The following is a 22,480-nucleotide window of genomic DNA, read 5'->3' as shown; positions in this document are numbered from 1 at the left end:
AAACAAGATTACATATAAAAAAAAAAACAAGATTACATATATGAGCAACGCTTTTCTTTGCCCCATAGGATCTAACAAAGGTATGAGCAACGATGTTCTTTTCCGTATATGATCTAAGATTGCATATCCCACATTGGTGAAGCAGAGCTTGAGAGGATTCCATAGTGGCAAAAACAAAAATTGGTTTTTGGATATCAATTTTCATTTTTTATGTCTCGTCTTTCTGCCTTAATACGCAGCGTTTCATATCTCCTTACCCTCAGACTCGCCAGTTGCCAACAAACGACACGCAACGAACAAGTCAAGAAGATAACCAAATCCCAAGAGTCTGTGATTTGCTCACTCTCACTCTCACTCTCTCGCACTCCAATGGAAGCTCTGGGATTTCCTTCTCTGAATACTCACACCATTTCGTGCTCTAGTTTTCGGCAACGAACACCCGCCAAATTACCATATGAAACAAACCATTTCTCAAGCTCTTCTTCAAAACCAAAAGGACCCTCTTACAGAACCCACCATTTTGTAAGTAAATTCTCAACCTTTTCATATTCTGGTTACTGGGTTTCTCTTATTATTTACGTTTTCTTGTCTATTTTCTAACTTGGGTTGTTTCCAATTCAGCGTAGGAGTGCTACACGAATGCAAGCTGATAATGAAGATTTCGAGTTGAAGCAAATGAGAGATATGGCTGCTGCCAAGAAAAGATGGGATGCTCTGGTATGCTATGAAATTCAGAGAGAGAGAGAGAGAGAGTTGCTTTTTTACTTTACAGATTGTAATGTTTTGTGTTGCATTTACATATGTTACTGTGGTTAATTTGGAGTTTTAACTGTTTGTTATAGATTCGGGATGGAAAGGTTAAACCTTTAACACCAAGGGAAGCTGGGTATGCAATTCAGCTATCTAACAAAACCCTTCTTGATGTTCGTCCCTCTACAGAACACAAAAAGGTAGACACAGCTTAATATAATGTTTCCCTTCTATATTTGTTTTTGTGACTATGCTTAAATTATTTTAAATGTGTTATAGGCATGGGTTAAAGGCTCAACCTGGATTCCAATATTTGATGTTGGTGACGAATTCGATGCTGGAACTCTTTCCAGAAAGATTATGGGATTCACTATGGGTATTGTGCTATGATCTATCATCTAGGATCTAGTTTTACATTACTACTGTGCTTTATGCTTTTGATTTCAGGACAATTTAATGTGGTTCTCTAATGGAAAGTTGAAATAATATCTTTACAATATGTTATGGGTGAAAGTAGTATTCCCTTGGTTACTCAAATGGCTTCTAACTTGAAACCTGTCATTGCTTCTAATTTTTGGTTGTTTTACTCCACAATGTTACATTCTATTTTTTTGCTTTTGTGTAGGGGGTTGGTGGAGCGGTGTGCCTACATTGGCGTATAACAAGTATGTCAGAGTCATACAAATGATCTTATTTTTGTAACCGGCTTTGTTCATAGGATGAATTATTTTTGTAACCGGCTTTGTTCATATGATGAATTATTGAATTTGCATATTCATTGGTTTTCCTCAACAGCCAGTTCTTGTCTAAGGTTGATGAGAAATTTCCAAAGGATACTGATCTTATCGTTGCATGCCAGAGGGGATTGAGGTGCGCTTTCTGTTCTCCTTATTGTAGTTTCAGTTGTCTGGTTATAAAAATGATCTACCAAGTAAGATTGTGGCAGCCAAATATAACTGTTGTATTATGAGGCATTTGGAATTTCTGCTTTGACATAATTGTATTTTGGTTTTCATACAATTAATGTTATTGAGTGTTTTAATTGCATACATAGTATATGTGGTATTACATTGTCACTCCTCTTTGATTATGACTCAAAAACTTTCTAGGAAGTCCAAATAGTATTAAGCAATGCACTGAGAGAGGCTTTTAGAAAACAGTAGTGTTTTTCAAATATAATGAAGATCATGTGGTCATTTTCTCATTTATATTCTTGCCCACAAAGTAATGATCTAAATTAGCGGAAAGTTGAGCACTGGATTTAGTTTGGCCAGTTTCTAGCCCTGTTGAAAATTTTGTAATCACTAACGTATCGTCTTGAATGGAGAATAGAATGTTAACTTATAGCTATCAAATACTATTATTTAAATACATGCAAGAATGGAAGACGATGAGAATCACCTGCCCTGTATATTACTCACCAATTTCATCACTGTGTCACATTTTATTGGCAGATCTATAGCTGCTTGTGAGGTGCTGTACAATGCTGGCTACAGAAACCTTTTCTGGGTTCAGGGGGGTTTAGAGGCTGCTGAAGAAGAGGTAATTATGGTGTTATTGTAATTTTGGTGTTCTTTTATGTAACTACCATTTCCAAATTTCCGGTCTCTTTGGGTGTTTCATTGTGAACCACTGGAACTGTTAATGTAGTGAGTCTCGTCTTATATGGGAGCAGGATCTTGTCAGAGAAGGCCCTCAGCCATTTAAGTTTGCAGGAATCGGTGGGGTTTCAGAGTTCCTCGGGTAATTATCTGGTCTCTAGCATTTTTTTGTTTTTTCAAAAGATTTGTGCACTGTGGATTTGAAACAAAAGAATATTATTTTCTGTTCTCCTTGTTTCCTTTTCAATTGTAGAGATACAAATTTAATTGTATAGATCACTAAACTGCATTAGCAGACCATTACAGAATTCAGGCAAATGGGCATGCTTACAATCATTCTCACCAGTAACTTTGTTGAATTGGGTTAGAAGATGATGCCAACACCATGCCATTAAGAAGATTAGAAAGCTATTAGTTGCATAATCCAGTAATCAAGGCTGTAGAATGAATTCGGTGAAGTTAATACACCAAAATTGATGTTGCTTTGGTTTCCTCTGTAAATGGGCGTTGCATTTTCTGACTTTTAATTATGATGTTCAAGCTAGTCCTACTAGATTAACTTTCTATGATTTGGTGATTATACTTTGTATTCTCATCCCCTCTTCCATTAACTTTGGGCATAATACGACTTTATATAGTTTCTACTTTCTGATACTGCACAGTGGCCTTAAGCTATTGATGCATAATAGCAGTTATATTATTATATTGGAAAGTGCATTTATTTCTGTATCCCTTATTTGCAGTTGGACTGATCAACAAAGAGCTGCAGCTGCTAAAGAAGGGTGGGGTTACCGATTTCTGTTCTCTGCCCGTCTGGTATGTCTTTCATTTAGTCCTAAAATGGTGCTGTTTTGTCACCTTACCTTCAAGAGGCTAATCTAATATGTGATTCGTTTTTGGCACAGGTTGGAGTCTTTCTGATTGCTGATGCCTTATTTCTTGGTTCTCAGCAACTAGTTCATTATCTTCAGGATATAAGGTCACACTGATAGCTGGCCATGAAGTTATTGGATTGAATATCAAAATACAACATTTTGCATTGCTGGTTCACCACAGAGAGACACTGGATCTGCGCCATGATAACAGTTTTGGATGCCAGAGTACCTCAGAAAGCAGATTGCATCCTCATTATTGTTCACACCAGTTGATGAAGTTGGATCTAAGCATGATTTATACCGTGTGGGCTGCGTGATAAGGAGATCAGTGATTGGCTCAGCAAATTTTATTAAAACACTTGTGTATATGCCTTGTGTTTAAGGAAAATCGTAAACTAACAGAGAGAGGGAGAGAGTTTAGATGGAGAGAATGAAGAGTGAATTGGTGTGTTTATTCTTCTCACAATGGAGGGTTTATATAGGGATAAAAAGCATGGAGTAATACTATTACATTCCATTACTCTTACCACTATTACATTTAATATCATCCATTTACTTAAGTGCTTTCATACATAACATTAACATGATTGATACCAAACTTCTCCACTCTTAAGTGCTATCATACATAGCCATAATAATGCTATTTACATGATATAGACATAATAGTTTTACCACAATTTCATGTATACTACAACACTCCCCCTTGGATATTTCATGTCGATAGTATTTGTCTAAGCCGTGCGCTTCGAAATTGCCTCGTTAAAAACCTTGCCAAGTAATAAAACCCTGTGGGAAAAAACAACCTTGGTCGAAGGAGAAAAAGAGTGCAACGCGCATTAAGTGTGGAGTATGTTTCTAGATACTCCCCCTGATTTATTCTCCCCCTGAAGATCATGGGAGTTCGGATAACCTTCTTAATCCGATGCTCTTCACATGCTTCTCGAAAGGGGTTTTTGGTAGCGACTTAGTAAATAAGTCCGCTACATTATCCTCTGATCGGATTTGATTTACTTCAATGTTTAGAAGTGTTTGCTGTTGCTGATTGTAGAAGAATTTCGGTGATATATGTTTAGTATTGTCACCCTTGATGAAACCTAATTTCATTTGCTCAATACAAGCTGCATTATCTTCGTAAATGCATGTAGGTTTATCTGTGGTAAACTTCAAACCACAAGTTCCTCGAATGTGTCTATTTATAGACCTTAGCCATATGCATTCACGCACAGCTTCATGTAGAGCAATAATCTCTGCATGATTTGAGGAAGTAGCAACAAGGGTCTGTTTTGTAGATCTCCAAGATATCGCCGTGCTTCCCATGGTAAAGACATAACCTGTTTGGGAGCGACCTTTATGGGGGTCAGAGAGATACCCCGCATCAGCAAATCCCATCAAAACATTATTTTTATTTTGATGGAGGGGAGGAGGAGAACGTCGGTCACCATTGATGGTGTCGCCGGCGTCTACATTACGGAAGGTGGCTTTTTGCCTCATGGGGTCTGATCTCATGCTTCCGTCTTTTCTTTTCTCTTTGTAGGAATAAAACAAGCCCATATCAATCGTACCCTTTAAGTATCGAAAGATTGTCTTTATGCCAATCCAATGGCGGCGTGTTGGCGCAGAACTATGTCGAGCTAACAAGTTCACTGCGAATGAGATATCCGGTCTTGTGCATTGAGCTAAATACAATAATGCGCCTATCGCACTTAGATAGGGTACTTCAGCCTCTAATAATTCTTCGTCCTCATCCCTTGGACGAAACGGATCTTTTGTGGGCTCAAGACTTCGGCCGATCATGGGAGTACTTACAGGCTTTACTTTATCTTCATTAAAGCGCCTTAGTAATTTTTGAGTATATGCTGACTGATGGATCATAATCCCATCACTACGGTGCTCGAGCTCTATTCCGAGGCAAAACCGTGTTTTCCCAAGATCTTTCATCTCAAACTCGGATTCCAAATATTTAGCAGTTTCTTTTAACTCATCTAGAGTTCCAATTAGGTTCATGTCATCGACATAAACTGCTACAATTGCAAATCCGGAACTTGTTCTTTTAATGAACACGCAAGGGCATATTTCATTGTTAACATATCCCTTTCCAATCAAGTAGTCACTTAGACGGTTATACCACATCCGTCCGGATTGTTTCAATCCATATAGTGAGCGTCTTAATTTTATTGAAAACGCGCTCCGTGGTTTAGAGCCACTTGATTTTGGTAATTGAAGTCCATCAGGAACCTTCATATATATCTCTGAATCTAGATCCCCATAGAGATATGCTGTAACCACATCCATAAGCTGCATGTCAAGTTTTTCGGAAACTACCAAACTGACAAGGTAGCGGAACGTTATAATGTCCATTACGGGAGAGTATGTCTCCTCGTAGTCGATTCCAGGGCGTTGTGAGAAACCTTGTGCCACAAGGCGGGCTTTATATCTCATCACCTCATTTTTCTCATTACGCTTTCTAACAAAGACCCATTTATGGCCAACAGGCTTTATATTTGGTGGTGTCAGCATTATAGACCCAAATACCTGTCTCTTTGTTAGTGAATCCAATTCAGTCTGGATCGCATTTTTCCATTTAGGCCAATCCGCTCTTCGTTGACATTCTTCAACAGAGCGAGGCTCGATATCATCATATTCTATGATTCCTTTTGCAACATGATATGCAAACGCATCATCAATTGCCATAGAATTTCTATCCATCATCTCATGTACACTATTGTAATTTATGGAGATTTCTCTATTCTCTGGAGTTGGTTCTGACATTGGAGCGTCCCCCAATGATGTCTCTTGGACATAACCATAATCCGGAATATTCTCGTGAGATGGATTATTCATATCTATGATTAATGGATTATTTTGTGCCAAACTCGCTTTCTTTCTTGGGCGAGAATCCATCGAACCTACAGGTCTCCCGCGCTTCCTGGCAGGAGCCATGGGCCTAGCCAATGTGTCACCCATAGAGGGAACGTTGGCGCCATTCTCATGTATTTTTGAGATGGCATTATGTCTTTTAGGGACATCAATCCTTGCAGGTATATTTGCAGCAGGTATGTGTGATCTCGTCACTTTAGCGATATCAGAAAACGCATCAGGCATCGATTCTGCTACGTTCTGAAGATCGAGAATTCTCTGCACTTCTTTTTCAGATTGTGCGGTTCGGGGATCAAGATGGGACAAAGTGGGGACAAACCACGACAATTCCTGTCCTTTTTGATGAACATTAGTGTTCATGTCTCCCCCTAAAGGCGGGAAGACTGTCTCATCAAAGTGACAATCCGCAAATCTAGCGGTAAATAGATCACCTGTCAAGGGTTCTATGTAGCGGATTATGGTTGGAGAGTCATAGCCAACATAAAGGCCTAATCGTCTTTGAGGACCCATTTTAGTGCGCTGTGGTGGCGCAATTGGCACATAGACTGCACACCCAAATATGCGTAAATGTGAGATATTAGGCTCATACCCAGTTACCATCTGGGACGCAGAAAAAGGTTGGGTGGCAGTGGGCCTTAGACGAATAAGCACAGCTGCGTGTAATATTGCATAGCCCCAAGCAGAAATAGGGAGATTGGTGCGCATAACCAATGCCCTAGCAATCATTTGAAGTCTTTTAATGGCAGCTTCTGCGAGACCATTTTGGGTATGTACATGAGGGACAGGATGTTCAACCTCGATCCCAATGGACATGCAATAATCATCAAAAGTTTTTGATGTAAATTCCCCAGCATTGTCAAGACGAATTGACTTAATAGGATGATCAGGGTGGTGAGCCCTTAACTTAATGATTTGTGCTAGGAGTTTAGCAAATGCAGCATTTCTTGTGGATAAGAGCATGACATGTGACCAACGTGTCGATGCATCAACCAACACCATAAAATATCTAAATGGTCCGCAAGTTGGATGTATAGGTCCACAGATATCACCTTGTATTCTTTGCAAGAATGGTATATTTTCTTTAATGTCTTTTGCATAGGATGGTCTCGATCCTATTTTTGCTAAAGAGCAAGCTTTGCAAAACGAATGATATGCTTCAGAAGTAATTCTTTGAACCTTTCTTTGGTTCGTACTTCCTTTTGTTTTAAAGAATGGATGTCCGTGTGAAGTTTTTAATATACGGAGCATCATATCTCGACCTGGGTGTCCCAAACGGTCGTGCCAAAGTTTGTATGTGTCGGAATCCCATAAATTTTCATTCATGACATGGTTGGATTCAATGACTCTAATAGTGGTTGCGTACAATCCACTAGAGCGACACATGAGTTTCTCTAATACTCGTGTATTTCCGTAGTTATTAGAGGTGATGTAAAGGAACTCTTGTCCATTCTCACAATGTGTTTTCACATGAAAATCATTGGCTCTTATATCTTTAAAACTTAATAGGGTTCTTCCAGCCCTTGGAGCATATAAAGCTTCGGCGACATTAATATTTGTGCCATTCGGCAATAGAAATTGAGCTGGTCCACGACCATGAATCAATTGAGATGGTCCTGCCATCGTGGTCACTGAAGATTGACTAGGCGTCATCCATAAGAATAATTGCCTATGTCGTAATATAGTATGTGTGGTGCCACTATCAAGAAGGCATTCCAATTCTCCCGAAGACATACTGAAGAAATAAAGTTCGGAATATTAACACATGTCAATGACATTGGTAATGCGATACTTTATTAATAGGGAAAATAGTCAATGATTACATCAAAGTTTCCAAAGTTTATTCCAATATAAAATCAAACTTTATACAAATTGTAATTGCTCAATCCGTTTGGTAATTCCAATAAAATATGACCAGGTAAGTAGAGAGATGTTGGTGGAGCGAGGCTCGCTTAAGTACCCCGATCTCAATTACTTGCCTAGACATCATACTTCATTGGGTACGCCACATGAGAAAGAGTCAATTCAATTGTTATTTGACTAAGGCACATTTGCCGTTTTATTGGAAAATAGAAAAGACTATTTTAATCAAAGTCTGCGGCATCCTCGTGCTCTTCATTTTCAGCTTTGAAGTCTTTTATGGTGAGAATAACATCTTCACCATTTTCTTCTTCAGCAAGGTGAGCTTCTTGCTCCCTCATTTCCCTGTACTCCTTGTAGCGTGCAGCTAGTTGAGTACTTGCTTGGCATTGCTTAAACCAATGCTCGATTGATCCACACCTATGACACATGTCATTGTGGTTGACTTTCTTTATTTGAGGTGCACGTTGTGGATATTCCCTAGGCGGGTTGTTGCTGCTACTACCACGGCGTATTATGCGACCTCCACGGCCCACGGTGTTATGGCCCATGGTGTTGTTATATTCTCTTTTCCCACGTGTGGAATTGCCACCACGTGTGCCCGCTCCAAAGTTGCGGTTTCCTTCCTTATTGGGGCGGTTGTATGGACCCATTCGTCCGTCATGTCCCCTGTTATTAGGGTATACATGCCCCTTATTAGTAGGGTACCGCTCCTTGCGCCCTTTCTTGGGTGCATTATAATTTGCCTCATGAACGCTTTTGGTTCCTACGGGCCTTGAATTATAATTCTTCACAAGGATATTGTCGTGTTTCTCCAACACCGACAAAATATTGATAAGCTCATTGAACTTCGTAAGTCGTCCAGCATTAAATTCAGTGCGATATTGCTTTGATAGTATAATTGCTGCGACGGGGAAGGTGGAGAGAGTCTTCTCAATTAGCTCTTCTTCTGTGAGAGGTTTTCCACAGAACTTCAGCATGGCTTTTAGCCGAAGAGCTTCTGAATTGTATTCAGCAACAGACTTGAAGTCGGAGAAGCGTATATTGTTCCATTGAACCTTCAAGTCAGGGAGGAGGGAATCTTGGATATTATCAAAGCGCTCTTCTAGCGCCACCCATAGGTCCCTTGCATCTTTGATGGACATATACTCTAATCTGAGTGCTTTGTCCATATGGCGTCGCATCAAGATAATTGCTTGTGCATGCTTTATGGGTGTTCGTTGGAACACAAGGCCCGCGTTTGGTTCCTGGATTATGGGCAATATCCCTTTTGATGTGAGATGGTTCTCAACGTCAGTTTTCCAACTATGGTAATCCGAACCAGTTGAGTCAAGGATTTGAAATTCGAGTCTAGGTTCATTCGACATCCTTGAAATATAAGAAGAAAAAGATGTATTAGTTTCGGAGTTTAAAACTTCCACGAAAAACTAAAACAATAAGATTTCCGAGCTATGCTACCAAGAAATCAATTTCCAAGAATATTTGGATTAGACCGAAACAATGATGTTTAATAGGGTCATAAGTCGATGCTTGCGGACGCTCTTAGTCCGAATATTATGAACACTCTTAGTTCATTGACTACGAACGCTCTTAGTTCGTTTAGCGTGAATTTCTATAATTCCGCTTTTTAATTGTAAGTTCCCAAAAAGAAAAAGGAGGAGAAAAATAAATAAAAACTCAAAAGCGGGAACTTTTAGTAAAGAATACCTTGAAATAGTGTTGTCGGAAATGACCGAAAAAGTTGCCCAAAAGCTTCCGGAAAGTCGCCGGAAAATGGCTTGGAAAGTCGCCGGAAAAGTGTCCCGAAAGTCGCCGGAAAGTTGTCGGAAAAATGTCCCGAAAGTCGCCGGAAAAGTCGTCGGAAAGTCACCGGCAAAGTGTCCCGAAAGTCGCCGGAAAAGTCGTCGGAAAGTTGTCGGAAAAGTGTCGACAGATGCTAGGCAGCAACTCGGCAGCTGCTAGGCAGCAGCTCGGCAGCTGCTAGGCAGCAGCTCGGCAGGTGCTAGGCAGGTGCTTCGGCAGCTGTTCGGCAGCTGCGCAGCAGGGGCTCGGCAGGGGCTCGGCAGATGCACTCGGCAGGTCTCGGCAGCTTTCGACAGGACTCGGCAGGGTTCGCTCGGCAGCTTCTCGGCAGGTCTCGGCAGGGCTTCTCGGCAGCTTCTGCGCAGCTGCTCGGCAGGTCTCGGCAGCAGTCTGGCAGAACTCGACAGCGGTCCGGCAGCGGTTCAAAACTTCCGGCAGCCGGTTCGGGCGGTTTCCGGCCGGTTCTGGCGGTTCTGAAACCGGTTCTGGGCTTCTTGAATCAAGGGCTTTGATATGTACTAGGTTTTGGAGGTTTTTTGTAGGTTTGGAAAAATGGCTTTGATCGGATTATGAACTTCCTCTATTTTGACAATTTCGATTCTAATTCTAGAGCAATTTCGTGCTGATAACGTGTTTAAGGAAAATCGTAAACTAACAGAGAGAGGGAGAGAGTTTAGATGGAGAGAATGAAGAGTGAATTGGTGTGTTTATTCTTCTCACAATGGAGGGTTTATATAGGGATAAAAAGCATGGAGTAATACTATTACATTCCATTACTCTTACCACTATTACATTTAATATCATCCATTTACTTAAGTGCTTTCATACATAACATTAACATGATTGATACCAAACTTCTCCACTCTTAAGTGCTATCATACATAGCCATAATAATGCTATTTACATGATATAGACATAATAGTTTTACCACAATTTCATGTATACTACAACACCTTGTATGTTATTATTATTATTATTTTGGCCGGATTGTTTTTTTTTTTTTCCTAGTTCTTTTCTTTTAATGGTTTTATTATTTAAGAATGTAGACTTTCTCTGAGCATTACTGCTAAATAGTCATCTATATAATCGTTTCATGTTATGGAACACTTGAAGAAATTTGTTTGCATATATAATAATTGTACTATGGAACCACCAACTCTTATGTAGATTTTGATTTTGTTGCAAAGCTTTAACCCTAGACTTGTTCTTGGGAACCAACAATAACATTGAGTTCAGACCAAATGGTCAAAGGAGGAGTGGGAAGAGAACAGAGATATCCTCCCTCCATTTTCTTTAGGGGTCTGTCTCTCAAACACAGGCAGAAAGCAAAGAGTTTTATGTCGCTTGTTTACTAATGATTTTCTGTCTCAGGAAAACCGTGGTTTGGCTACAACAATCAGATTGGCTATCCTATGCATTGTGATGCCAAAAGCTTCGGCCAAGTCCAAATCTTTAGCTGTAGTACCAGCGGGAAGCTCCCAATCAAAGCTATGCAGAAGTTGTGCTAGAGCAAGCTCAATGCTGGCTGTGCTAAATGTAATCGCTGGACAACCTCTTCTACCAGCCCCAAAAGGTATAAGCTCAAAGTCCTGCCCCTTGAAATCAATAGTGCTACCTATAAACCTTTCTGGTTCAAACATTTCTGGGTTTTCCCAAGATTCTGGGTCTCTCCCTATTGCCCAGGCATTGACAAAAATTCTTGTTTTGGCTGGAATATCATACCCATCAATGTTTACATCTTCCATGGATTCTCTAGGGAGAAGTACTGGTGCTGCTGGATGCAACCTATATATCTCTTTGATGACAGCTTTCATGTAGTCCAGCTGATGCAGATCACTCTCCAATACGACTCTTCTTTCCCCAACAACACCTCGTACTTCAGCTTGTGCTTTTTCCAGGACTTTGGGGTTCATCAAAAGCTCTGTCATTCCCCAATCAAGGGTGATGAAGGTTGTGTCAGTTCCTGCAGCAAACATGTCCTGCAGTAGCGCAGAGTGTATACTACTTGGTATTAATGACCTTGCAACAGTTAAGTTCAATTTATGTGACAATAGATTGACATATATGGAATTTCATAAAATTTAAGCATCTAAGAGTTTTCACTGACCAAGATAATAGCCTTGACATTATCCATGGTGAGAGGCATGTCAGCAGAATCTTTTTTCTGTATATCCAGTAAAACATCCACGAGGTCCTTGTGCTCCTGTTTTTCTCTTTTGGGATTTTGATGTTCAGTTATCATCTGGTCAAATAGTTTATCGAATCTCCCGAATGTCTCTTGAAGTCTTGATTTCATTCCTGTTAAAGTGTGCAGAAACTCCATAGAAGGGAAGAAATCTCCAATAGAAAATCCGCCAAGCAATTCCTGGTATTCCTCAAGCATCTTTTGGAAACCATGGTGATCATACTCTCCACCACCTGAGAAATCTCTTCCAAATGCTACGCGGCAGAGAATATCATTTGCATATAGTCCAAGCAACTTGCTCAGATTAGTGGTGCCAGGATAGGACTCTGCAACCCGATGAGCCAGACGAGCAACTTCTTCTACTCTTACATGACTAAATGATTGCACTCTTTTGGCACTTAGTAGCTCAAGTATGCAAATCTTACGAATGTGCCTCCAATAAGCACCATAAGGGGAGAAGGCAACATCAGTGCAGTTATAGAAGAGATGTTTGGCTGAAAAGATCTGTGGGCGGCTAGAAAGTGCAAGATCATGAGTTTTCAGTACTTCCTTGGCTAGTTTAGCTGATGACACCACCACTGTTGGGATGTGACCAAGTTGTAAGTAAATTAAGGGACCAAACTTTTCTGCCAAGGACCAGAGAGATAGGTGAGGGCTGTTTCCAAGCTGGTGAAGGTTACCAATGATGGGTAGCTTTGGAGGGCTAGGTGGGAGTTTGATTTTTGTTTTCCTCAACTTATCCCTGAAGATAAAATTGAGCAACACTATGAGAAAACTGAATGCAAAAAGCACAGAAGGTTCCTTTAGAAGTTGAAGAAGAGCCATTGGATGGAGTTTTCTAGAACAAAATAGGTATGTGACTACATCTTTCTGCGTATGCGTTCCTCAATTTATATTAGCTTCTTGTCTGTCCGTTCTGCTCCAGAAAACAACCATTCTGCAACCTAACTTGCTTTGCCATAAGTCGATATTCACAAAGAAATTAGCTCACTTATTTTGTATCATTCAGCTTTTTTAAACGTTGAAATTCTAATCCCTTTGATTATTCAGCCGCCCCTAATAAGGACATATATATAAAGTAAAGAACAATATGTTACTCCATTAGAATCCTTAGGATCTAAGTTTCTTCATTGCACTACTGGATTGCGACATCTTAGCCAATCCAAATGCTAGATGTTGCTGTCATGACTCGTATGATGCATCAATGCATGAGACATTTCTGTTGGTAGAGACGAAGAAAGAAAGGAAAAGGCTAGGGAAATATCCATATGGCAAGAGGTAGAATGCACTATCTCTCGGAGTGTGAGGTTTGATTGGTAGAGCTTACTTCACCATTAGTTCCATATGATGTGCATCAGTTCATGCTCTACACTAAATTAAACTTAATCATCACAAAATAATACTGCATATGATTGAAGTCTTCCTTATATCAGAATAGCTCCATATTTTGCTTTATGATCATCATGGCACGAATGGTTATAAGAGCAGTAATGAGTCTGAACTTTTCTTCCCTGGATGTATAATCCATGAGATGATGCAGTTGTTGTTTTTCTTTCTCATCAATGAATTCCAGCCCAGTTTAGAAACTATTGAGTTTGATTCCCCGAACACATCAAAATCAAAGGCTTAAGAACCTTTTAAATGTGCAGATGGTTTACTTATATGTGAGAAATCTTCTGCTCTTCTTTCTGTATCTTGTTTACTAGAAAATTAGAGAAAATATATCTTGCTTAAACAAATTAAAAGGCTGAAGTAGTATAATCTATTTATCTTAAGAGTTTATTAACACTAAAGTAAATGCAAACCATGCATGGATTTCCTTTGGCCATGTTGCATCTGTAGTTGCTTATTATCTTCAGTTTATGTAGACCTTGGCTTTGTTTTGCAAAGCTATAACATTAGACTTGTTTTTGGAAACCAACATCTACATTTGGTTCACGGACCAGACAATGGGAAGATAAAGGGCAGAAAAAAAAAAAAAAAAATCTTTGTCATTGATATAGGGCAAGGATAGTCCTCCCTCCACTTTCCTTGGGAGTTTTCTTCTCGGATGCAGTCACAGAGCAATGCATGTACCCGTAACTTGCTGTTGACTTTGATATCTTTAACAGTGGAAAGACTATGTTGCATGGTATTGATGATTTATTATCTCAGGGAAACCATGGTCTGGCGATAACAATCAGATTGGCTATCCTGTGCATTGTTATGCCAAAAACTTCTGTCATGTCCAAATCATCAGCTGCAGTACCCGCAGGAAGCTCCCAATCAAAGCTATGCAGAAGTTGTGCTAGAGCAAGCTCAATGCTGGCTGTGCTGAATGTAACAGCCGGACAACCTCTTCTACCCGCCCCAAAAGGTAAAAGCTCAAAATCCTGCCCCTTGAAATCAATAGTGCTACCCATAAATCTTTCTGGTTCAAACTTTTCTGGGTTTTCCCAAGATTCTGGGTCTCTCCCTATTGCCCAGGCATTGACAAAAATTCTTGTTTTGGCTAGAATGTCGTATCCATCAATAGTTACATCTTCCATGGATTCTCTAGGTACTAGTACTGGTGCAGGTGGATGCAGCCGAAATATCTCTTTAATGACAGCTTTTAAATAGTCCAGCTGATGAAGATCACCCTCTAACACAACTCTTTTTTCTCCAACAACACCTCTTACTTCAGCTTGTGCTTTTTTGAGAACTTTGGGGTTCATCAGAAGTTCTGTCATCCCCCAATCAAGGGTGATGAAGGTTGTGTCTGTTCCAGCAGCAAACATGTCCTGCAGTAGCAGCAGACTTGGTGTTAATTTCTTTGCAGACAGTTAAGTGCAATTCATATGAAAATAATTTAATATGGATTTCATTGCTGTGAATGAATATAGTTTATGCATCAAAGAGTCTACACTGACCAAAATAATAGCCTTGACATTATCCATGGTTAGAGGCATATCGGCAGTCTCTTCCTTCTGTATCTCCAGTAAAACATCCACGAGGTCCTTATGCTCCTCTTTTTCTCTTTTGGGATTGAGATGTTCAGTCAAAATCTGGTCGAAGAGCTTATCAAATCGACCGAATGTGTCTTGAAGTCTTGATTTCATTCCTGTTAAGGTGTGGAGGAACTCCATGGAAGGGAAGAAATCTCCAATAGAAAATCCACCAAGCAATTCCTGATATTCCTCAAGCATCTTTTGGAAATCATGCTGATCATACTCTCCACCACCAGAGAAATCTCTTCCAAATGCTACGCGGCAGAGAATATCATTTGCATAGAGTCCAAGCAACTTGCTGAGATTAGTGGTGCCGGGATAGGACTCTGCAACCCGACGAGCCAGACGAGCAACTTCTTCTTCTCTGGCATGGCTAAATGACTGCACTCTTTTGGCACTTAACAGCTCAAGTATGCAAATCTTACGTATGTGTCTCCAATAAGCACCATAAGGGGAGAAGACAACATCAGTGCAATTATAGAAGAGGTGTTTGGCTGAAAAGATTTGTGGACGGCTTGATAGTGCAAGATCATGGGTTTTCAGTACTTCCTTGGCAACTCTAGCTGATGAAACCACCACAGTTGGGATCTCACCAAGTTGTAAGTAAATTATTGGACCATACTTTTGTGCCAAGGACCGGAGAGATAGGTGAGGCTGGTTTCCTAGCTGGTGAAGGTTGCCAACAACAGGTAGCTTTGGAGGGCTTGGTGGGAGTTTAAGTTTTCTTTTTCTTGAACTATAATTGAAGAGGAATGTAAGCAACACTATGAGGAAACTGAATGCCAAAAGCAAAGAGGGTATGTTAAGAAATTGAAGAACATCCATTGGAGTTTAGACCAAAATCAGGTATGTAATTAAACCTTTATATTTCTGTGTTCATCAATTTATAGTTGCTTCTCACATGTCTCTTCTATCTCTTTTGTAATGCTGATGCTTGACTTTTTGCAGTGTAATAGTCAGTACTAGCCAACGTAGCCGCCTAAAATATTTTGCATCGTTCAGATTTTCCAAATCTTTGTGGTGCTTGTTTTTCTAAGTGGAAGTTTCAGTGCTAATTTCTATTGCTGATCTGGTGGCCTTGGAAATAGGTGGACAGCTAGAAAAACTACAAAACATGTATGGAGCTCCATGAGCAAGTATCTAAAAGAAAACAACTAGTGTGCTGGCATGACTCGTAGGTTGCATCTTTGCACTTCTCTAGAAGATAAAGTAGTAGAAAATGATTCTCATTGATTGGTTTTTTTTCGAATGTAAATTCTCATTGATTGATTGAATCACAAAGATACAGTATATATGGTATAAGACAGCTTGCTCAGATTATAATTAATAATTATACATAATTCCAAAGATGTACAGGATCTGATCAAATCAATTCAGAGGATGGCTATGGTGGGCATACCCATGTGGTAAGAAATATCTTAGTGGAATATTATACATAATTACAAGATGTACAGGATCTAATCAAATGATCAATTCAGAGAGTTCTGACTTGATTTGCTAACAAAAGTTGATGGCTATGGTGGGCATACCAATACCGTAAGAATTTTCTTTGTGGAATATATAGAATAAGGAAACCTTTTTCATAGGGCTGTCACTTGGTCGGTTCGAATCGGTTATAGGTATTACCAATTTCAAAACCAAAGCTTTCGGTTTCAAAACTGAGCTACCAATTACCAACCAAAATTTTCGGTTTTTAATTATATCTACCAAATTCGGTATTTCGGTTTTCGGTATTACTAACTTTAGAACAACTAATTCTTTATAATATAAATTAGAATGAACAAAACTAGGTTTTTGAATTTTATAGTCATAAACGTTGTATTCATCTACTAATTATAGCTTTCTTTTGTATATATGACATCAAGTTTTAGCAATTTTCACTAAAACTAGGTTATTTAACAATCTTTGACTAGGTTACTTAAAATACATGTACTATTAATGTAGTATATGTAGTAATATTCATACTATTATAAAAGTTTTTATGTTTATTTCTTAATATACATGTATGTGTATTGAAAACTGTAGTATATAAATCTAATATTTAGATAATCGGTAGATTCGGTATTTACCAAAACCAAACCAACTTTTTCGGTAATTTTCGATTTCGGTTTTATCTGTCTCGGTTACCAAAAAGTCGGTTTACCAAACCTAAAACATCGGTTGGTATTCGGTCGGTTTGGTAATTACCAAACCAAGTGGCAGCCCTACTTTTTCATATTCTTAAACTACTTAACTCCAAAACGACTTACCTGATGTATAGAAATTCAATCCAAACTCATATTATATTATACTTTATACTAAAAGACCAATCCCAAAATACTGTTCATTACTTTAAATGAACAGTGTTGTATCGATTTTGCCCTTAGATTTTGACAAGAATTACTTTTCTGTCTGATGAACAGTCTCACCGTCTCATCTATACTTTTTTTTTTTGACAGATTAATAGAGATTTCATTCAATCCCAAAGCCAGAACGGCACTTACAAATAATCCCCATATGCATGTACCTTACATCAGTGGTCAAGCAGGTAAGGGAAAAAGTGTACCATCCATTAGTACATTGTCGCTCAAATATTCAAGAGCCTATACAATTACAAATCTCAGCTTACACTAAGAAAACTACCTTGAATCTCCCTTCGTCAATGCACTCAATTGTGGTACTCCAGGAGATTCATTAACTTGGTGTAAAAAGAAACCATAACCGTGCAGACTTATGCTGACTAAAACCTAGCCAACCTAACTTGGGCCGAAGCCCACTATCTTCCCCCAAAAGAGGGAGTTATTGGAAAAGTAAAAAACATAAACCATAAAAGCAATTATTGAGCCCAATTAGAAAAGTCAGGCCAGGGTCCAAAACGGGAAAAGCCCATCTCAGGCCCAGACACCACCTCCTTTGCTAGGGCAGACGCTGCACCGCTGCAAAACGCGATCGCCACCCCTGCCACAACCGCCACCACCAGTCCAAGCACACCCCAGCGTTTCACCACCTCAATAACGCACCAAGAGTCCGAGAGAGACCCAACGTACCGAAGCACGAACCCAAATCCCCTCGGATGCGGATCCGCAGCACCCCAAGCCGTCGACCTCCCTCTTCACGCCGCCACCATAGTTTGAAATAAATCTGGAGGAAACCGAAACCATCCCAAACCATGGGACCTGTGCTCGCGACCTCCATAGCCTCAAAGCTGCAATCGAGAACCCGACGCCGACCTTCCACCTGAAACCCCAATCCCGACGATCCTAGAGAGACTCAATCTTGCAAAAGCCACCGAGCTCCGTTGAAAAAATACTCCTCGCCCGGCTGCACTCACCGCAATCCGACGAGACCAAAGGCCCTGCTCGGCGCGGGAGCCGCCGGACGCCGTCTCATCTATACTATTATTAAGAGAAGAGGTTTTATTAACAAAAATAAAAAATTTTGACAGATTTTACCCTGAAAGATTAATATACTTTGAGAATAAATTTATATACCTGGGAGGTTCTAGAGTATGGGAGGCTCCCTTATTTGTATGGTGATAACTCCTTCCCCATACTCTACTGTTACTTGACTAGCGGGGCTAGTTCGATTTTTTTTTAACCAACGGGACTGGAATGTTCTCACAAATTTTTGTTTTGCGAGAAATATATTTAATTTTTAAATGTTGCATGCATTGGATTTTTTGAAGGAATAAATGTGGGAAATAAATCCCTAGTCTTTTTAATTATTTATTTTTGTCCACTCACGCTAACGTTTTTATCTACTTTCCCCTGGGCTCTTCGGTTTCAAATGCCCAATCTGCAAAGTAGCTAGTTCGGCATAGTAGGATTCGAGGCATAGCATCTGCTGCTGTTGTATTCCTTATTGTAGGTTATCTATTGAACCTACTTGTATCTTGATTTCTTTTTCGTCTTTTAGATTGCTCTAATAACCTATGGGACAAATGTTGTTAAGTTTGGAAGTTACACTTGTGTATTGTTGTATTGTCAGATTTCAGTTGTTTTTGTGTTGTTGTGATTTGGGGAGCAGGGTGGCTATAGAAGAATAAGGATGGTTTATTAGAAGTGTGAATGTGTTTTTACAGGTTTTGGGTAGTCCATTTTTAGGATTAACTCTGCTGAATTTTTGGTAGAGTTATTCATAAAGTGAGCCCCACAAGGTCACCTCGGATTTCAGGGTGGAATTTGGGGCAGGTCCTGTCATTTTAGGCGGATGTGCACAATGCTAAAACCAGTAATACATCTTTATGATTTCCTTTTGTATCTTTACAGCTGCTTCTGTGTTCAAATGTGACTATAGCTGGTGCAAGATATTCATCCTTTCCAAATTTTTATGCTTATGATACTATCAATATTTTCTATTTGTTTCTACTGTTTACTTTATAGTCCTAAAATATCATAAGAGTATTTAATATCTTCTCTAATTATGATGTTACAATGGTTTTGATACTATCAATATTTTCTATTTGTTTCTAAAGTTTTTTTTTTTTTTTTGAGAACAAGAGGTCAGCCCATTATATAGATTCAGCAAGCAGTACAAAAACGAAACACCCCTATGGGGTCGACAGAAAGAATCGTTCCTTAGGGAACCCTAAACACCTATTCTATGACAAGAACAAGCCCCAGGCCACCCCAAGTACACCCACCTTTTAAGGAAGATAAAGCACCTTTATTTCTAGGGCTGGCTTTGGTACGGTTACCATGTTTTTTGGGCTGAGCCGACTACCAACCGAATCCTGTCGGTATGCTCAAACTCAGTACCACTACCGTGCCAATAAAACTCAATACCGAAGCTTTCGGTTACCGATTTTTCGGTCGGTTTAGTTTCGGTTCAGGCCCAACCGAAATAGATGAATAGGCCTAATACTGATTGGTATTTTTTCAGCCAAATTATTCATTCTAGCCTGTTTTAAGCCTATTTTTTCTGGGCAGTTTTTACCAATACTTAATACTCAACTCTCGGCAATTTTCTGAATAAATACCTCTTCATCAAGTCTATTCCTCACTTTCTTATGGAGATGTGAGTTCCAGACTTGATGTTTTTCTCTCAGCTTTTCTCCTATAGTTAATAATGTTCCAGTTCTACATTATAATTTACAAGTTCACAAATCATATGTCACTGATTTCTAAGTCTAAACTACTTAAATAAATAAATATTACATAACTTCAAATAGGAACTATAAATATTCAAAGAATCAAAACTCTGCTTGTGATTTGATGATTCCTATCACTAAACAAAAACCACACAGCAGCTATATTTTTGAATTGGAGGTTTGCAGCATCCAAATCTTCAATTAGCGGTTGTTGTAGAAGAGTTCACACCTCCCAAACTCAGTGCAGAAGTTCCTTCAAAGTAAAAACCACAAAAAGAATAAAAACAGCAAAGTCAATATAATAATAAGTTGATGAAAATATCAAAATACGCAAAGTAAGTTAATATTTTCAGATTATTACCTTTCTGCAAGTAAGTCATTTACACATAATCACAGTTCAAATAATCAAAACACAACCAATCACATACAAGTTTACTTACCTAATCAAAGACATTTGCGGGGTTGGTAATATTCTGCGCTTGTGCTCCAGCTTGTAGTGCAGACCAGCACAAGCACACGGCCAAAACGGCCACACACATCCAAGCTCTAGATTGATACATCCCCACTGTGTAAATATCACTAAAATTCTGATACACCTATTATAACCCAACTGCTGAAATTCATGCAGAACTGGAATAGTCCCCCTGACATAGCAACAAGCATAACAAAAAAAATTGCAAAATGAATCAGTGAGCAGCCCAAATAGATTAAAAGGCAGAGCTTTAACTTGAACACTTGAAATGAACTAAATTCAAGTTCATTTCACAACAACAATTCACAAAAAATGAAACAGACTAATTGAGACATCGAAGAAGATTACTTACTTCACTCTATCAAAGTTCAGACGCATTTGTTTCCCACCATCTTGGCCTGTACAAAATCACTTAATAGATTACCTTTTTATCATACAAAATTACAAATTAGACAAGACTAAAAGGAGATAGATTTTGCCTAATCCGTTGTGCTCTGAACCACCAGTTGAACACCATATAAGCCTCTGAACAACCGCTTCAACCAAGCAACTGATCTAGGTTTTCGAAAGATTTGGGGATTTCAAAAATCAAAGGATATCTAGGTTGAAATTTATGTTGGTGAGCTTCGCATCTTGCTTAGATTGTGTTTTTGGGACTGGATTTGCAAAGATCTTTGTATAATTGGGGCTAGAATCAAAAAATTGGGGCTGGCATGGGTTCTCTGAGAGAGAGAGAGAGAGAAGAGCGGCTGTTTCTTTCGAGAATGAGGTCTGAACCTCAACCCCTTTAGGTTTTCCCACTCTCCACTCAGATCCAACGATTATGATTAATTGCTGCTAGAAATGAACGGCCCATATCATCATACTAATAAAAATTATTAAAAAATTATAAGAACCCATCATACCCGGTCGGTTCGGTAATACCGAACCTCTCTAATTTGCACTACCACTACTGAGCCGTGAACATATGTTCGGTACGGCAGTACCGTACCGTAGCCTCGGTAACCAACTCTGTCGGCGCCGACTGCAACGGTTCGGCTGGTTTCGGCAGGTATGGTATTTCAAGCCAGCCCTATTTATTTCAAACAAAGATCAACAATCTCTGAAGAAAATAGTAAAATGAACTCTCAGAGAATGTGAAGTTTGCGACCTATTAAAGAAACTAAATGCTAGGAATGGAAGATGACAAGTCACCTTCCATCCCTTCCAAAATTAAACAATCCCCGCAGGCCCACCTAACTAAATAGACCCAAGCCCATAGAAGGAAGGCCCAATCTCCAGCCCGGCTCGAAAGAACCCTAGTAACCCTAGCAAGCCTGCTACTACCAGAATAGCCGCCGCCGCCAGATACTCTTCTGCCGCCGATCCCAAGGCCAGTCACCACTTCGCCACCCTCCATGACCAAGAGGACACCGCCATCACCACCCGGGTTCAACCCCGTGCACCCCAGATCCACCAAATCCTGTTCCAAATCCCCTGGATCGATCGTCGGCGATAGAAGTAGGGGAATACCCAACCCCGTCAGACCCGACCGGAGGATAAGCAAGTCCGCCCTCATCGACCACGAAACACTGTCGTCGCCACAAAGTGAAGACGACCACTTGGAACCACCATGGATGAGAGACAACAGATCCGGCCTACCTGGATCCCACCCTTCCCAATAACTGTCATCACCAACTCTTTCCGTCCCACCGAAGCCCGAAGTCATTGGCAACGTCGAACCAACCACATTTGACGACCTTCATCGCTTTCGAGCAGCAAACCATTGAAGAGCTTGGAAGCAACAAATGCAACCAAGAGAATGAGGAGGCCGAAGCTTGAGGAGATCCCCATGAAAGGAACAGGCCGAGGCATGAAGAATTGTCGTCGACGGCTGTCCACGATAAACTAGCAGAGCGAAAGTGCTAGGTCGGTAAGTGTCGAAAGCTATTGATCGTCAAAGTTAGAACGATCTTCTAAAGTTTACTTCTAAAGTTTACTTTGTAGTCCTAAAATATCATAAGAGTACGTATTTAATGTCTTC

General features: G+C 39.8%; 3 protein-coding genes and 2 long non-coding RNA genes across 5 annotated transcripts; 3 read left to right on the top strand and 2 right to left on the bottom strand.

Annotated features, from left to right (window-relative positions):
- Positions 1-77: 77 nt before the first annotated feature.
- LOC133742930 (rhodanese-like domain-containing protein 11, chloroplastic) lies at positions 78-3,768 on the top strand. The gene is made up of 10 exons (XM_062170638.1): positions 78-522; positions 622-717; positions 843-950; positions 1,030-1,126; positions 1,376-1,415; positions 1,546-1,620; positions 2,205-2,292; positions 2,426-2,493; positions 3,095-3,167; positions 3,257-3,768. Exons 1-10 carry the CDS (start codon positions 211-213, stop codon positions 3,338-3,340), a joined length of 1,041 nt encoding a protein of 346 aa, XP_062026622.1. The 5' UTR covers positions 78-210; the 3' UTR covers positions 3,341-3,768.
- A 7,169-nt stretch (positions 3,769-10,937) lies between these two features.
- Positions 10,938-11,657, top strand: LOC133742932 (uncharacterized). The gene is made up of 3 exons (XR_009862830.1): positions 10,938-11,062; positions 11,135-11,336; positions 11,520-11,657. It is a non-coding gene; the product is annotated as an uncharacterized LOC133742932 (long non-coding RNA).
- LOC133742927 (cytochrome P450 71AP13) lies at positions 11,056-12,799 on the bottom strand. The gene is made up of 2 exons (XM_062170636.1): positions 11,871-12,799; positions 11,056-11,742 (listed from the first exon to the last, which is right to left on the bottom strand). The coding sequence occupies exons 1-2, from the start codon at positions 12,771-12,773 to the stop codon at positions 11,131-11,133; spliced, it is 1,515 nt and encodes a 504-aa protein (XP_062026620.1). The 5' UTR covers positions 12,774-12,799; the 3' UTR covers positions 11,056-11,130.
- LOC133742931 (uncharacterized) lies at positions 12,661-14,711 on the top strand. Its single transcript, XR_009862829.1, has 3 exons — positions 12,661-12,800; positions 14,103-14,304; positions 14,488-14,711. It is a non-coding gene; the product is annotated as an uncharacterized LOC133742931 (long non-coding RNA).
- LOC133742928 (cytochrome P450 71AP13-like) lies at positions 13,716-15,847 on the bottom strand. The gene is made up of 2 exons (XM_062170637.1): positions 14,840-15,847; positions 13,716-14,710 (listed from the first exon to the last, which is right to left on the bottom strand). Exons 1-2 carry the CDS (start codon positions 15,740-15,742, stop codon positions 14,099-14,101), a joined length of 1,515 nt encoding a protein of 504 aa, XP_062026621.1. The 5' UTR covers positions 15,743-15,847; the 3' UTR covers positions 13,716-14,098.
- Between the last annotated feature and the right edge of the window lie 6,633 nt (positions 15,848-22,480).

Source organism: Rosa rugosa, chromosome 4 (genome assembly GCF_958449725.1).
Source record: "Rosa rugosa chromosome 4, drRosRugo1.1, whole genome shotgun sequence".
NCBI classification, from domain to species: Eukaryota; Viridiplantae; Streptophyta; class Magnoliopsida; order Rosales; family Rosaceae; genus Rosa; species Rosa rugosa.
This window is presented reverse-complemented; position numbering and strand designations above follow the sequence as displayed.

Bases quoted from the DNA above. Each gene is read 5' to 3' on its own strand.
- LOC133742930 (XM_062170638.1), top strand. From the start codon at position 211: ATGTCTCGTCTTTCTGCCTTAATACGCAGCGTTTCATATCTCCTTACC. The intron at 1,416-1,545 runs GTATGTCAGAGT...TTTCCTCAACAG, and splicing joins CCTACATTGGCGTATAACAA to CCAGTTCTTGTCTAAGGTTG. The intron at 1,621-2,204 runs GTGCGCTTTCTG...TTTTATTGGCAG, and splicing joins GCATGCCAGAGGGGATTGAG to ATCTATAGCTGCTTGTGAGG.
- LOC133742927 (XM_062170636.1), bottom strand. From the start codon at position 12,773: ATGGCTCTTCTTCAACTTCTAAAGGAACCTTCTGTGCTTTTTGCATTC. The intron at 11,743-11,870 runs GTCAGTGAAAAC...GCGCTACTGCAG, and splicing joins ATGTCAAGGCTATTATCTTG to GACATGTTTGCTGCAGGAAC.
- LOC133742928 (XM_062170637.1), bottom strand. From the start codon at position 15,742: ATGGATGTTCTTCAATTTCTTAACATACCCTCTTTGCTTTTGGCATTC. The intron at 14,711-14,839 runs GTCAGTGTAGAC...CTGCTACTGCAG, and splicing joins ATGTCAAGGCTATTATTTTG to GACATGTTTGCTGCTGGAAC.